The sequence below is a fragment of the Anoplopoma fimbria genome, chromosome 8 (assembly GCF_027596085.1).
Source record: "Anoplopoma fimbria isolate UVic2021 breed Golden Eagle Sablefish chromosome 8, Afim_UVic_2022, whole genome shotgun sequence".
NCBI lineage: Eukaryota > Metazoa > Chordata > Actinopteri > Perciformes > Anoplopomatidae > Anoplopoma > Anoplopoma fimbria.
In genome coordinates, this window is record NC_072456.1 from 16467241 (window position 1) to 16480736 (window position 13496).

At 40.3% G+C, this 13496-nt stretch overlaps 2 protein-coding genes across 2 annotated transcripts in view; both read right to left on the reverse strand.

Annotated features, from left to right (window-relative positions):
• The window catches only part of psmd1 (proteasome 26S subunit, non-ATPase 1), a 36378-nt gene extending 29188 nt beyond the window's left edge, over nt 1-7190 (reverse strand). The window contains exons 1-16 of the mRNA XM_054602368.1: nt 6986-7190; nt 6263-6306; nt 5787-5860; nt 5267-5436; nt 4815-5023; nt 4359-4502; nt 3473-3699; nt 2931-2991; nt 2672-2800; nt 2460-2548; nt 2272-2350; nt 1998-2171; nt 1613-1724; nt 1106-1302; nt 551-646; nt 25-89 (exon numbers count right to left, since the gene is read on the reverse strand). Of these exons, the coding sequence (XP_054458343.1) occupies nt 25-89; nt 551-646; nt 1106-1302; nt 1613-1724; nt 1998-2171; nt 2272-2350; nt 2460-2548; nt 2672-2800; nt 2931-2991; nt 3473-3699; nt 4359-4502; nt 4815-5023; nt 5267-5436; nt 5787-5860; nt 6263-6306; nt 6986-7001 (1886 nt within the window). The 5' untranslated portion in view covers nt 7002-7190. The remainder of the gene's footprint in view (nt 1-24; nt 90-550; nt 647-1105; nt 1303-1612; nt 1725-1997; nt 2172-2271; nt 2351-2459; nt 2549-2671; nt 2801-2930; nt 2992-3472; nt 3700-4358; nt 4503-4814; nt 5024-5266; nt 5437-5786; nt 5861-6262; nt 6307-6985) is intronic.
• A 1021-nt stretch (nt 7191-8211) lies between these two features.
• On the reverse strand, nt 8212-11868 carry LOC129094732 (uncharacterized). The gene is given in 4 exon segments (XM_054602994.1): nt 8212-9188; nt 10297-10401; nt 11064-11453; nt 11456-11868. Coding segments are annotated over 4 exon segments (954 nt in total). The 5' UTR covers nt 11817-11868; the 3' UTR covers nt 8212-9090.
• Between the last annotated feature and the right edge of the window lie 1628 nt (nt 11869-13496).

The window sequence follows — 13496 nt, forward strand, 5'->3', positions numbered from 1 at the left end:
AAGTAAATTAAGTCTGGTCCTTACCTGAACAAGATGAAGCCAATGGACTCGACAGCAGCCCTTCTGACATCATCATTAACGTCACTCACCTTAATAAAGAGAAGGAAAGAACTTAAAAACCAAAGATGACGCTGAGACTCAACAAATCCTGCAATTAACTAGCTAACTGTAATGATGTCGCTCCATTTTAGTTCACGGTGTGAGAAATATGCTCCCCTATCAGCCCATCTAATAATTTTAGCTTGTATGAGGTGCCACCTACAGGACAAGTATATGAAGTATGTTGCAATTGCATTGAAAGCACATAAATGGCATATACATAAATTCACTTTAATGTTATATCTATGTTTTTTCATGTTCAAGTGTTGCAATGTTGGCCTCACAGTGAATTCAGGCACAAACAATCACAGTGTTAAACTAATTTGAATTAAGATGCCAGTCACAGCTTTGCAGCCGTGGGTTTTGGCATCGCTTCACAGCCAGAATGATAAACCTGTCTTCCCCTCAGTGAAATAATTTGTTGTTAAGAGAGCCGACCAGAAACACTTACAGCGACATGTAGCAGGCGTCGGATGGCCTTGTTGTTACCGGAGCCGCAGTAGGCCATGCCCACTGTGTACATACCAGAGCGCCGGAGGATGGGGTCCTATCATAGACAGTGAAGGAAAGCAGAGCTTTGAGAATTTGTGTCTGGACTATGATCAACAAAGTTTGAGTCATTATGCACATTTAACTTGTATAGAAGGATTCTTGGCACAAAGTTAGGAGGAAGAGCCTCGCGTGTGACATGAAATACACACATAACCCAGGGTTGTAGGAGTATATACAGCACTCAATACATCAAACATTGGAACAAATCATTGCATTGTAAGGATCAATGTAACCAATGATCTAGTAAGACACTTTTTTTTTTTTTTTTTTTAATTCATTCCTCTCTCCAGGGTTTTATCACGCTTGTGTCAATCCATATGTATTAAGTCATTCTATGCATAAAATGCACCAAGGACACAAAAACAAAGCACAGCAATCTTTATTGTTGGAAAATAAAACAACTCTGATTTCATTGTGCACATGACAAGCTTTCTGGTGGCTTTTTCCGCCTTACCTTGTCTCTGCAGAGGCTTTCAATGAGGGTATCGGCCTCCTCCATGCGTCCGTACATGACCATGGCAATCCCAACAGCTAGACCACGCAAGATCTTCTCGTGCTGTGTCTCCTGAGCATAGCCCACCATGTCCTCGATGGCCTGGGCTGACTTGGAGCCCAGCATGACCAGACCCAGGGCCAGGCCTGCAGCTTCACCTGAGGGGGTTACACGATATTGTCAGCATGGCTTTATTTGTTTTACCTTTAATTAATCAGCAGATATTTACTAGCGTCCAGAACTAAATAATATTTAATATACTGCATATCAGAGACATTTGCACCATTAATATACATACTGTACTACTACACTTTTTTATATTTGTTTAGCCAAATCTGAATCATTATGCTAATGATTTTTTTGTCATTTTGGTTGAAAGGATAATGTTTAGTTAGCAGAGTAGTGAGGACTGAAAACTGGTACGCCACCCTGCATTTCAGAAATGTATTTTGTCTGTGGCCTACACACCAGTAACGGCGTCATCCTGGTACAGGTTGGACTTAAGGAGGTCGTAAACATCCTGTCTGGCTGTTCCCAATGCAGCCAAGCCAAGGCCAAGGGCGCCACCATGACGGACAATCTGTGAAACAGAAGAAGAAAACAAACCATGAGAGATGAAAATGAAAAATAAATGAACCACCTGAGTGGCTTAAACTACCTGCCGATCTCAGCTACAAACTTGAAGCTGAGGCTTTTGATTCTAAAGCCTTAAACTTTTCATAGAGAATATTTCATATTTGATGATTTAGTTCAATAAACATGTTTCCCTTCTTTCATCAATCATTATTTAGTAACATTCAAGTATATAATTGAAAAAAGAACCAGCATTCAAAGTAATAGTCATAAAACTAACATCATTGCTGGCGTTCTTGAGCTGACTGAGCAGGTAGTCGATGATGTCTCCGCCATGGTTGGCATGAATGAGTCCCAGAGCGTACAAGCCTCCTCCCTCCTGGTAAGCCGAGCCAGGGGAGGTGTCTTTGGGCAAGTAGGTGGCCATTAACTGGAGAGCCTCCTTCTCATGGCCCTGAAAAACAAAGCATGTTATGTTCAAAATTAAATCTGGAACGGAATTTAGTATGTTTTTTAATTTGTTGCAAATTATCATCATAGTGACGACATTTTACCTTGTGGATGACACCCAGACTTGCTGTGGCTGTGAACTTTGCCCAGTTGGTGGCTCTTGCAAGCCATTCCAAATTTTCTCTACACGGTCAAACAAAAACATTGGTCAAATGTCACTTGGAATAAGTATTTCTCTATTTCTCTGTGCAATCTATGAAATTAAAATGTTTAGTTCTGCAAGCACAATTACCTGAGGAACTGGTCACTTGTGGTTCCCGTGTGCATGAAAGAGTTGGCTATTACTGTGGCTGTGTGGCACACCGAATTTCGGACAGCATCCTGCAGTTATGGGAAAAAAGAAATAAAAACTCAGGAGGAAGTTGTAGTTTGATGGACCCTTTAAACAATAACTTATTAATTTGTATTCTCTGAGTCGTTCATCTTGTTGCTAGCCTACATTACCTTTGTGTTTTTAAGGATCATTAGATCTGTGTTGTTATTTCGAATAAGAAACTGCAAGTGCAGCTCAATGGCCATCTCCCCGCTCAGGATTTTGATCATCTTGGCATTCTGGTCTTTGGGCTCATCTTTCTACAATAACAAAGAGAAGCAATACGATGAGCTGTCAACCAAACCAAAGGAGCTCTATTTAAACACAGAAGAATTACTAGGAACTGGTGTGAAAAAAGTGCTACCGTACAAAACAATCCAAAGAGCGTACCGTTTCTACTGGCTTTCCAGCAGGGGAGCTGCCCGCCTTCTCATCTGTCTCCATTGCATCACTGTAAGACATAGAGGAAAAAAAAATAAAAAATTGTCAATGTTAAATCATTTGATCATAAGTAAATTTTACTCAGTCAGTTTTTACAGTTTCATTCAAAATTCTCATGTTAACTTCTTTAGTTAGGTTATTTTCAGCAGGTATAAAGCAATGGTATAAAACAGCTACACATAAATATAATGTCTCTGCATTAATATAAATATTCTGATTCACTGAATCTGAACTTGCGTACTGAACCCTCCTACTGGTAAATTCAATGTTCTGCACAGGGCTTGCAGAATGAGATTAATCTTTTCCTGCCATGCTTAGAAACTGAAGTTTTGGTTACTTTCCTAGCAACTCATAGCCTCAAAGAGAGTCTAAAAAGATTTTCTAAAGCCTAAATCAGAACCCTTAGCAGTGAAAAATCCCTAAGCCTTTGTGGAATGTCACTGTGCTTCAGACCAGGTATAAGTGTGTCCTTGTTTTATTTCCCTGCCCACCTGTCTTTGTCTGGTGTGGGCACAGTGCCTGTATTTGTAGAGCCAGGGACTGAAGGGATGGGTGTTCCAACAGTGCGCAAGTTCTGGATGACGGAGGAGAGGAACTGCTGGCTGGCGCTCTCATACAGGTCAAAGCAGATCTGATAGGCCATCAGCAGGTTGTCCTCCTTCACTAGCTTCTCAAGGATGTCACTCACGGCCTGTGGGTCATCCAGGAATATCAGGCACTAGAGAGGTGAAGAGAAAAAGGTGATTAGAGGGGGATTTTTAGGTTATGCCTTCCTTGAAAGAAGAGAAATGCATTTAATCAGTATAAAGTGTTGCTTCCAACTGTAGCACATCAATAGTTGTAGTTATGATTTAGCATTAATGCTGGTAAACTTAAGCGAAGACATGAGATGTAAATTTAAGTATAAAGCTGAACTCATGTTAAACTACAGTCAGTTGCTGGTTTATTAGGAATTATTGTTTTATTAGACCTACTAACTGTATATTATAGGAGCATCAGCAGAGTAAATATCCAAACCTACATTAAACATGTCAAGCAATAAAAGTATTAAATTCATTCAAAAGTACAAAGTGTAAAGAACATGTTAAAATTTCCAGACAACTTATTAGGGCTGAATTTATTTTTTTTATTATTTTTTTGAATAGTGATAATTACAAATTTTACAAAACACAAGGAAACTGTGCTCCAACATATCTTTACAAATCAGGGTTTTGAATTGGATACAATTTGAACTTAGTCAATCAAATTCTAATACTAAAGAGTGATTGAACAGAAACTATTAGTCAAATTAGTTACCAGTCTATTTATGTATTTATTACACTGGAGGGTTGGTCAAGTAAATGATGCATAACGTGTATTTGAGGGTCTGTTTGTTACCTGACAGACATTGATGAAATCAGGCTTCTCCAAGTTCATGTAGAGCTTGACCAGCACCCGCAGCACCTCGTTGCGGAACTTCTTGTTCTGCATCAGGGACATGCACACCTTCAGGCTGTAGGCAAGGAGGCCATTCACATCAGTCTGCGTGATAAGAGAAGCAAAATAACAATTATCAACCTGTTTAACGACAAGGAAGCAATATTTCTGTACAATCAACAGCAGTGGTCAAAATCTGGACAATTGTGTGAGAATTATGACTGTACAAGTCAAGGCAAATGTTAACTGTATCTGAATAAAGTGATTCTTATAATCTCTATCAAAGTTTTTGGGCATTATCATGCAAAGACTGCTAGACTCTTGAAAAAAACATGGGCTACCCTGGTGAGCTTTAAAGCTAGCAGTAGGTATTCCACACAACTCTCAAATCAGCTAGGAATGACGCCAGGGACTTACGGATTCTAAGATGGTCTTCTCAAACATGTCAAGTCGCCTGGTCTCCAGGGCGATGCCAATGGCCTGCTTGTACTTGTGATCATCCAGGCAACGCAGGAACATTTTGTTGACAATGCCCTCAAGGCGGGGGTCAATACTTTTCTTCTCCTCTTCCTCTGGCAGCTCGGCATTCCCCACCCGCAGCTTGGTGTAGTGGTCGATGCATTTGGCTAGGAGCAAACAAAAGAGAGGGGCCCCATTTTACTCCGGAATGAAATGAAGCAGTTCAAGTCAAAATCTTATTCCGTATGTCACTCATTGAAAGCTTGAGGTTTGAAAGCTTTTTCTCTAAATGTATGCTATACACTTCATACTGCCTAGAGTATGAGGGTCACAGCAGTACCCAAAATACAAAAATGTCACATTTTCACTAAAGATGCAAGTAAATCAAGTGGTTTCATTTGATTACTCACCAATGATGGTCTCAACATATTCTGACTCATCTGTGACATTGAAGAGATCTCCAGCACCGAGAGCATAGTTCAGAGACTCCTCAAAGGCTCCGAGGTGGTAGAAAACCTTAGAGGCCACCAGGGCAGCAAATGATCTGCTGCGAAACGTCTCATCCTCATACAAGACCTCGCTGCAAGTAGAAAACAGAAGGTTACATAAGACAGAAATGATATTTTCTCTAACAAACCAAAAAGGATGCTGAGATTCTTCTAAAAAACATCTACTCGATCAAAAGCAGTTAAAAATATATATATAATCAGTACGCTAGTGATGCTTGTGTTTATGACGCACATTGCACCCTGTGCTGCTACATTTCATCATCAAGTGTGTCAAGATTTATTAAAAAAAAAAATCTTTCTCCCAACTGACAACATAGAAAGAGTAAAGAAAAACTTAGAGTTGAAGTCATTGCTGCCTGATGTAACATTCTACGGTCGGATTGGGTCATAGTTCAGATTGCTCATCAATAGTCATACTTACATTTTATCTACAGATCCTGAAATCTCAGCCCAGAAGTCATTCACAATGGCATCTAGCTTCTGCAGAGCAAACTCCTGCAAGTGAAACAGAGATGTTGCTGTGTTAACTTGTTTTTTTCCTGACCCATGGTGCATTGAAATATAAACCAATTAATGCACACAGAGGACAGACGGATCAAGTAGCCATGATGAGGTATGTCCCTCGTTTTAGGTACAGAGAGAAAAAAAAAGCCACACTTTTAACATCTAAAATAAATTAAGTACATTAAGTACATTAATACATTTAAATGAGTTTGAGAGCTTGATTAATGGCTCTTTGTGAAACCTTCCATGGAAAGCCAGTGTCCTAAAATGTGTGCTTTAACAAAAAAGTAAAAACACACTTGCATGTAATCTCTTTACTTCTATTTGCCTCGACATGATCTGTCATTACATCACCTCTGTTTGGGAGGTTGCCATTTTCCAACCATATCTTACCTTGAGTTGTGGCTCCTCCTCGTCAAGGAGTGATATAATCCCAGCTGGAAAAAAACAAGAGAGAAACAAAATCTAATGAGTTGATGCTTGAGTCTAAGGAGTTCATAGACCTATGAAGTAAGGATTTTAAATACCACATGTTTTTACATAACAAGCCACATATTACATTTAAATGCAGTCTAGGGAATTACAAAATGTTGACATATTACATTATTAGTTACAGTACTAGTCCACAATCATGTTTACAATGAAATGAAAACATAAAATGAATTATTCAAATACTGGGACTATGTATCCACATCTGATCTGAGCTGATGAAACATTAAGATGAGTTAAAATATTGTAGTTTACATAGCAGAGAGATGATTCAAGATGAACAACGTCCCTGTATATAAAAACATCAACACCTCATCATCAAAGCTGAGGAGCTGAGATCCTCCACAGTCCACTGGTGCTGATGACTTGACTGTTAGCATCGATGCTACGTTAGCTTACTCCCAATTATTGTCTTTAAAACAGCCTGGCAGTAATCAAAACCGTCGCCTTTATTTACCAAAGTCACATTACAAGGTGTTCTTCCCTCCTGATAGTGAATGTATAAGCTATAAGCTATTAACAACTGACTGACAACTGCTAACTACATTAGCCGTGTGACTCAGCTAAATCAATGGCAGCTAGCTAAAGTGGCGGCTAGCAAAATAGAAAGCCCTTTCTACGATTTACCGGCAGATGTTATCATGATTGGCTCTTTGTTCCCTCCTCAGCCCCACAATCCTGGTTCAACGGGGGGATTCCGTGCGATTATTCAGGCGAGAAAATGAAGAGAAGAGATTTTGTCGGATCCAACAATTCACAAATGTTGGAACAATCGCAGACTCTGCTACCTTCTTTTTGTCCAATGCCGCAAGTCCCCTCCTGAAGGACCCCAACGTTGGCTGTCCTCTTTTACGCCTGATTAAAACGCAGACATATAATATTATCTATTGTATTCTAAAGGGTCTAAACAATATGTAGTACCTCAAGAATATATAATATATCTTACAATTACATTTCCAACATAGAAAAAAAATTATGTAGATATAGTAATTTAATATTTTAGATTTATGAACTGGCTTTATCAAAGGTAGTCTATCAGTTGTCTCTTTGGCACTGAAGGCTGTGGATATGACTGCTGTTTGTAACCGGATGGTCATTGTAATCAATGTGGAGTGATGGAGTTAGTTATGGCTGTGATACTTCACTGCATGCTGTATTCACCAGATACAGTACCAGTCAAAAGTTTGGACACACCTTCTCATTCAATGGTTTTTCTTTATTTTTTAAGGAACGCATGTGGAATTATAATTAAGCCTTTATTAGTCCCACAATGGGGAAATTATTTTTTTCTACATTGTAGATTAATATTGAAGACATCCAAACTATGAAGGAACACATGTGGAATTATGTGGTAAACAAACAAATGCTCAACAAACCAGAATATGCTTTATATTTTAGATTCTTCAAAGTAGTTGAATGATGTAGTTAAATATTTCATACCATATGTATTTTCTTTTTATATTCGTTATAGTACATATGTATATATGTTTTATATTTTAGGTTCTTCAAAGTAGATGAATGAGAAGGTGTGTCCAAACTTTTGACTGGTACTGTAGGTAGATCTTGTTTGGGGATGTGGCCAAGTTGAGAGTGGAGACATTTCGCTATACGCGACTAGTCTGCCATAAATATCAACATAGTAGAAGAAGAAGAAAAGGAGGAAGAAAAAGAAGAAGAGGACAAAGAGAAAGAAAGTGTTCTATTGTGAATCTATGTTTTCTTTCAATATGGATCCATGATAGCTTTAAGGAAATCAAAGGTACTATGTGGCTGACATGTCAGTAATACAAATAAATATATGACAGTAGTGTTAATTAAGGAATTTATAATCAGTTTCCAACCCAATCTCCGCATACAGTGTCTGAAATAATTGACAGTGAATGTCCATATAAAAAGAGCTGCACACTCACAAAAGCTTATTTGTGTTTATTTACAAATGTATAGCCTACATAAATACATAAAAAGTGAAAAGTAGTTTCATTTGCTTCTATTGCAGATAATGCTTTTGTCATTAGCACTCATCTAAGGCACATCATTCTAATAAATTAACAAAGAACTTGACCCATGGCTGGATTTACCTTCTGGGGCCCCCCAGGTAAAAAAGAAGAAGCTGCTTGGTCCCATAGAAGTGAAGCAGGACCTCACTTAAGACCTGTATTATGTCAGTTGATGTTGCGCTTTGTTGATGTATATTCCAAATAACACACAATAAGCTTTTTGAAACCACTGGAGTTCTAGGGACCAGTTGGCAATCCAGTACCTGTACTTTACTTTACCCTGTACTTAACTATGCCTCATGTTAAAGGAGTAGGCCTACTTTTACCATAAGCTTTTGCTTTAAACGTGCAATACTGCGGTTTCAAAATGTACTAAAATAACAGAAAGATCTCTCTCCAGGCCTCAAAAGTGGTGTTAAATGATATGATATAGTTCATATGACTAACAGTTACTTGAACCAGCCCCAAACATAGACAGTAAATACATTTTACCATTGTGCATCAGAGACAATGTGTAAATCAGCAGGACAGATTTAGAATATTTAGCCAAATATTTTTTCAGGACAAGAATCATGATAGCTCAGCTGTTGGAATCTTGAACACTATGAAGAAACACTGTCTAGACAAGGCTCTAAACATATAGTAAGGCTCTGCAGTACCACAAGGCTAACCTTCTCTTCACAGTTTAAACAGGATTGTCAGAAGTGATATGTCTGCATCCCATGTGTCATGACTTCAGATGTCTCCTCCAGCTGACTCTCCATTCACATGAGGTCCAGCAGACAACGATTTGATTTTCAGAGGGATGCCTTCCTCTTTACTTCCAGTGTCACCTGAATAAAAACATGAAAACATTGTTACTTACTGTGAAATCAATGAGATACAATTTGGTAATTAATTTGTAAGTGTTTATGTGCTCCCTATATTTGTGCAAAGTTTTGAAACAAGGTGACTGTCATGGCTAAATAACTCTGTTGTGTGGCTGATCAATCTGGTGACCAATGGATTTTTTTTTATTTTTTTTTATATTCCTTTATTGATCCCCAAGGGGGAAATTCAAGCGTGATGACAGACTGTGGTCTCCGCTGTTGTTGTACAGTCTGATGGCAGTGGGCACAAATGAGCGTCTGAAGCGCTCCGTCCTGCTCTTTGGTAGAATCAGCCGAAGGCTGAAAGAGCTGCCCAGCTGCCACAGTTCCTCATGGAGCGGGTGAGAGGGATTGTCCAGGATGGCTCCGAGTTTGGCCTTCATCCTCCTCTCAACCACTGACTCCAGACTGTCCAGCTCCAGACCCACCACAGAGCTGGCTTTCCTCACCAGCTTGTTGAGCTTGTTGGCATCTCCAGTCCTGATGCCACCACCCCAGCACACCACAGCAAAGAAGAGGGCGCTGGCTACCACAGACTGGTAGAATGCCTTGAGCAGTTTATTGCACACATTGAAGGACCTTACAGAAGTCATTCTGTTTTAAGTGTTTCAACTTACTTTTAGTTGCATCCACTTTCCTTTAACCTGCATTATCTGGTTCCTTTAGTAAATCATTTCCTTTCTAACTTTTCATTCCCCCCCCCAATTGTACAGACAGTAATAGCGAGAGCAAACATATTTCTTAAATTTCTGAAAAAGGTTAGACACTGTAATGCAAAATACTTTTTTTTAGTTGATCCTCACTGCATAGAATCTGATCTAAAGATAAGCCAATGACGAGTACAAGTAGCAATGCCTCTGTCTATCTGTTGGCCACATGATAGACTGGCAATCTGTAGCTATGCCTCTTGCCCATGTAGTGCACTTTGGGTTAGGCTCCAGTCCCCTGCATCCCTGAACTAAGTCAGTGTAGGAATTAGATGAAGAAAAGACGAGTTGAAAAATCCTGTGGGAATGAAAAATGAAATGCCCTTATAGCTCATTCAAAGTGAACTTTGGGACGATACTGCTACCTCTTTGTCTGCCGGTTGACGAGTTGGTGGCCTGGCCTCTTCTCTGAGCCCTGAACAAACATTGGAATGGCCAGAAAAGCTGGTTCCCTCTATCCCCGGTATTATCTGAAAGGCAATAATGAGGCGTTTAACAATTTGGCAGCTTATCTAAGGGTCTGATTGTTTCATGAATGCTCCTTTTGTTCCCGGGAGCTTTGCAGCCATGCCTGGGAAGAAAAATGTGAATCTCGTGGCTTGACCTACATAGTGGTGTGCACCTACACAAATCAATACAGTGTTAGCAGACTATTCTCATCGGAACTTACACTGCAGTGCTAATTACTGGGCTTACAATTATCTTATAATTAGTAAACGTGACTACTATAAAATCGATATAATACCTGTTATATTCCTTTAGTCACGTCTATGGTTTCTGTGTTTATTCTCAATAATAATTATGTAAATGAGTTGTAGGCTTTGTGACATCTGTGCAGTATGCTGTACAGATGTGTTTTTAAAAGTTGCAAAAGCTGTAGTTCTGAAATTTGGCATCCTGATATTTTATGCATCATCAATTTGTCATGGTGCCCTGGTTAAACACACATCGGTTCAAACTCCAAGTTGACACATCTTCCCTGCTGACGTGTGCTTGAGCAAACGAGAATTCTTCTTTTTCTTTTTTCTTTTTACATTATACTAAAGCCTACACTTGCAGTAAGCATGTATTGTCTGCAGTGGATTGATATGTGTAAAACTTAACAGAACGTGGATGATGTAAATGATTACACCTGCTGTTTGAGATGAGTATATAACTTTGCAGGCGTTTTTCTTGATGCTGAGCATTTTGTCCTCCATCTTCGGGATGAAGCTGCCGACCCACACAGTCTCTGGTGACTGTTTGTGGAACACTGAGCGGATCAGGCGCTCCAGGAGTTGCGCACACTGATGCGTCTCGGCGCTCTCCTGTCTGGTGTGTATTAATCCCATCAGAGCCGGTCGGGCGATTCTGGCACGTTTTGTGCGTGCTTTAACGTCTTTCAGTGTCTCTTTTAAACACAAATCGTTGGACTGTTTGCTGATAAACGTCTGTCTGAAGATAAAGATGATGATAGGAGAGTCTATGGTTCGCTTTAGGCTGTAAATGTTCGCCCTCCGTGTTGCTGTTCTCTGAGCGTTTCCATTGCGCGTTGGCTGCTTCTCCTTGTCCTCTTCCTCTTCCCCGGACAGGCTCCCAAAACAACATCCGTGGGCCTCTCTATTAAAGGGATGTCATTGCTTTTAACAGTCCCTTGTTTGCCGCAATCGGTGTTTTCACTTGCAGTATCTCCGTGATGTGTCCGCGAGGTATTTGGCTGTCCGCCGCTGTTGTGAAACATATCTTGAATGAACTCCTGCAATATTCCAGCGTCATCCCCGTCCACGTCTCTACTTCTACGGGCATCGCTCACCAAATAAATCCGCTCTTTCCCTCCGATCAGAGCTATAATCTTCTGAAACTCCCTCTCCTCCTCGGGCAGCGTGTGCTCAAGGAAGGCTGCCATCCTCGCGTTAATACGTCTGCGCGGGTCCGATTCATTTACAACCCCCTGAAAAACTTCCTCACGACGTCTGTCAGCGGGGCGGGCACAAAGACCCAGCGTCGACGTCTATTGGCTGGTTCATTTATGGGCGGGGCCAACTGTCATGACCCTTAACAACGTAGGCTTGATTCAAGATTGAAGATTGAAAGCATACAGAAAAGCATAGATGTTTTCTCTAGTATTAACTAAATAGCCCCTTCTGAGATAGATAGAAAAAGAGTCACTAAAACCTAAAATCCCCTTAACACAACTGAACAAATCAACTAAATTCTCCAGGAAAACTAAATGAATCATTTGTTTACACTATAACATAAATGGGAGAACTGAGAACAGCTGTATCCGATAATGAGTGGGAGCACAGCTTCACAGGCTCGTAGAATCAGTAATCTCTTTTAAATCACATCTTAAAACCCATTTTTACAGACTGGCTTTATTTTATTATTGATTATATATATATTTTTTTTAAATAAATTGTTTTACTATATTGTTTTATTTTCATTTACTTTATTTCTTAGTTCATTTTAATCATATAATTTAGTTTTATTGTTTCATCTATTGTACTGTTTTATCATGGTTTAACATCTTAAGATAAGATAAAATAAGATAATCCTTTATTAGTCCAAGAGACATAGTAAAAGATAGACAAGATAAAAATAAAATGAAATAAAAAACAAGTATTATAAATAAGCAATAAAAAACAGTAAAATCCACAATAATTGAAATAGTATATGTACAGACATAAAAACTATTATAGCTATAATTGCACAGTGTATTTTATTGCACATGTGTCATGTGGTCTACTGGGAGCAGAGTTGGTTGTGCAGCCTGACAGCAGCAGGAAGGAAGGACTTGCGGTACCTCTCCTTCACACACCGGGGGTGAAGCAGCCGGTGGCTGAAGGAGCTGCACAGAGCTGCCAGGGCGTCCTGCATGGGGTGGGAGGTGTTGTTCATCAGGGATGACAGCTTGGCCATCATCCTCCTGTCTCCCACCACCTCCACCGTATCCAGTGGACACCCCAGCACACCGCTGGCCTTCCTGACAAGTTTATTGAGTCTCTTCTTGTCGGCTGCTGAGATGCTGCTGCTCCAGCAGACCACTGCATAAAAAATGGCTGATGCCACCACAGAGTCGGTCTTCAGGAGTGCTCCCTGCACTCCAAAGAGTCTCCTGCAGATACAGTCTGCTCCGACCCTTTTTGTAAAGCGCATTTGCATGATTAGTCCAGTCCAGTTTATTGTTCAAGTGAACACCCAGGTACTTGTAAGATTTCACAATCTCAATGTCCTGTACCTGGATGTTCACTGGTTCCGGAGGACAGTGTTTACCCGGCGGAAGTCCACCACCAGCTCTTTGGTTTTACCAGAGTTGATCTGGAGGCGGTTCCGCTGGCACCATCCCATGAAGTCCTGGTTCAGTTCTCTGTATTCCCTCTCATCACCGGCGGAGATGAGGCCGACTATTGCAGAGTCATCGGAGAACTTTTGCAGGTGGCAGGTTGCAGAGTTGTGTGTGAAGTCCGATGTGTAGATGGAGAAGAGGAATGGAGCCAGAACGGTTCCTTGTGGGGCCCCCGTGCTGCAGGACACCAGATCTGACTCACACTCCCTTATCCTCACATACTGTGGACGGTTGGTGAGG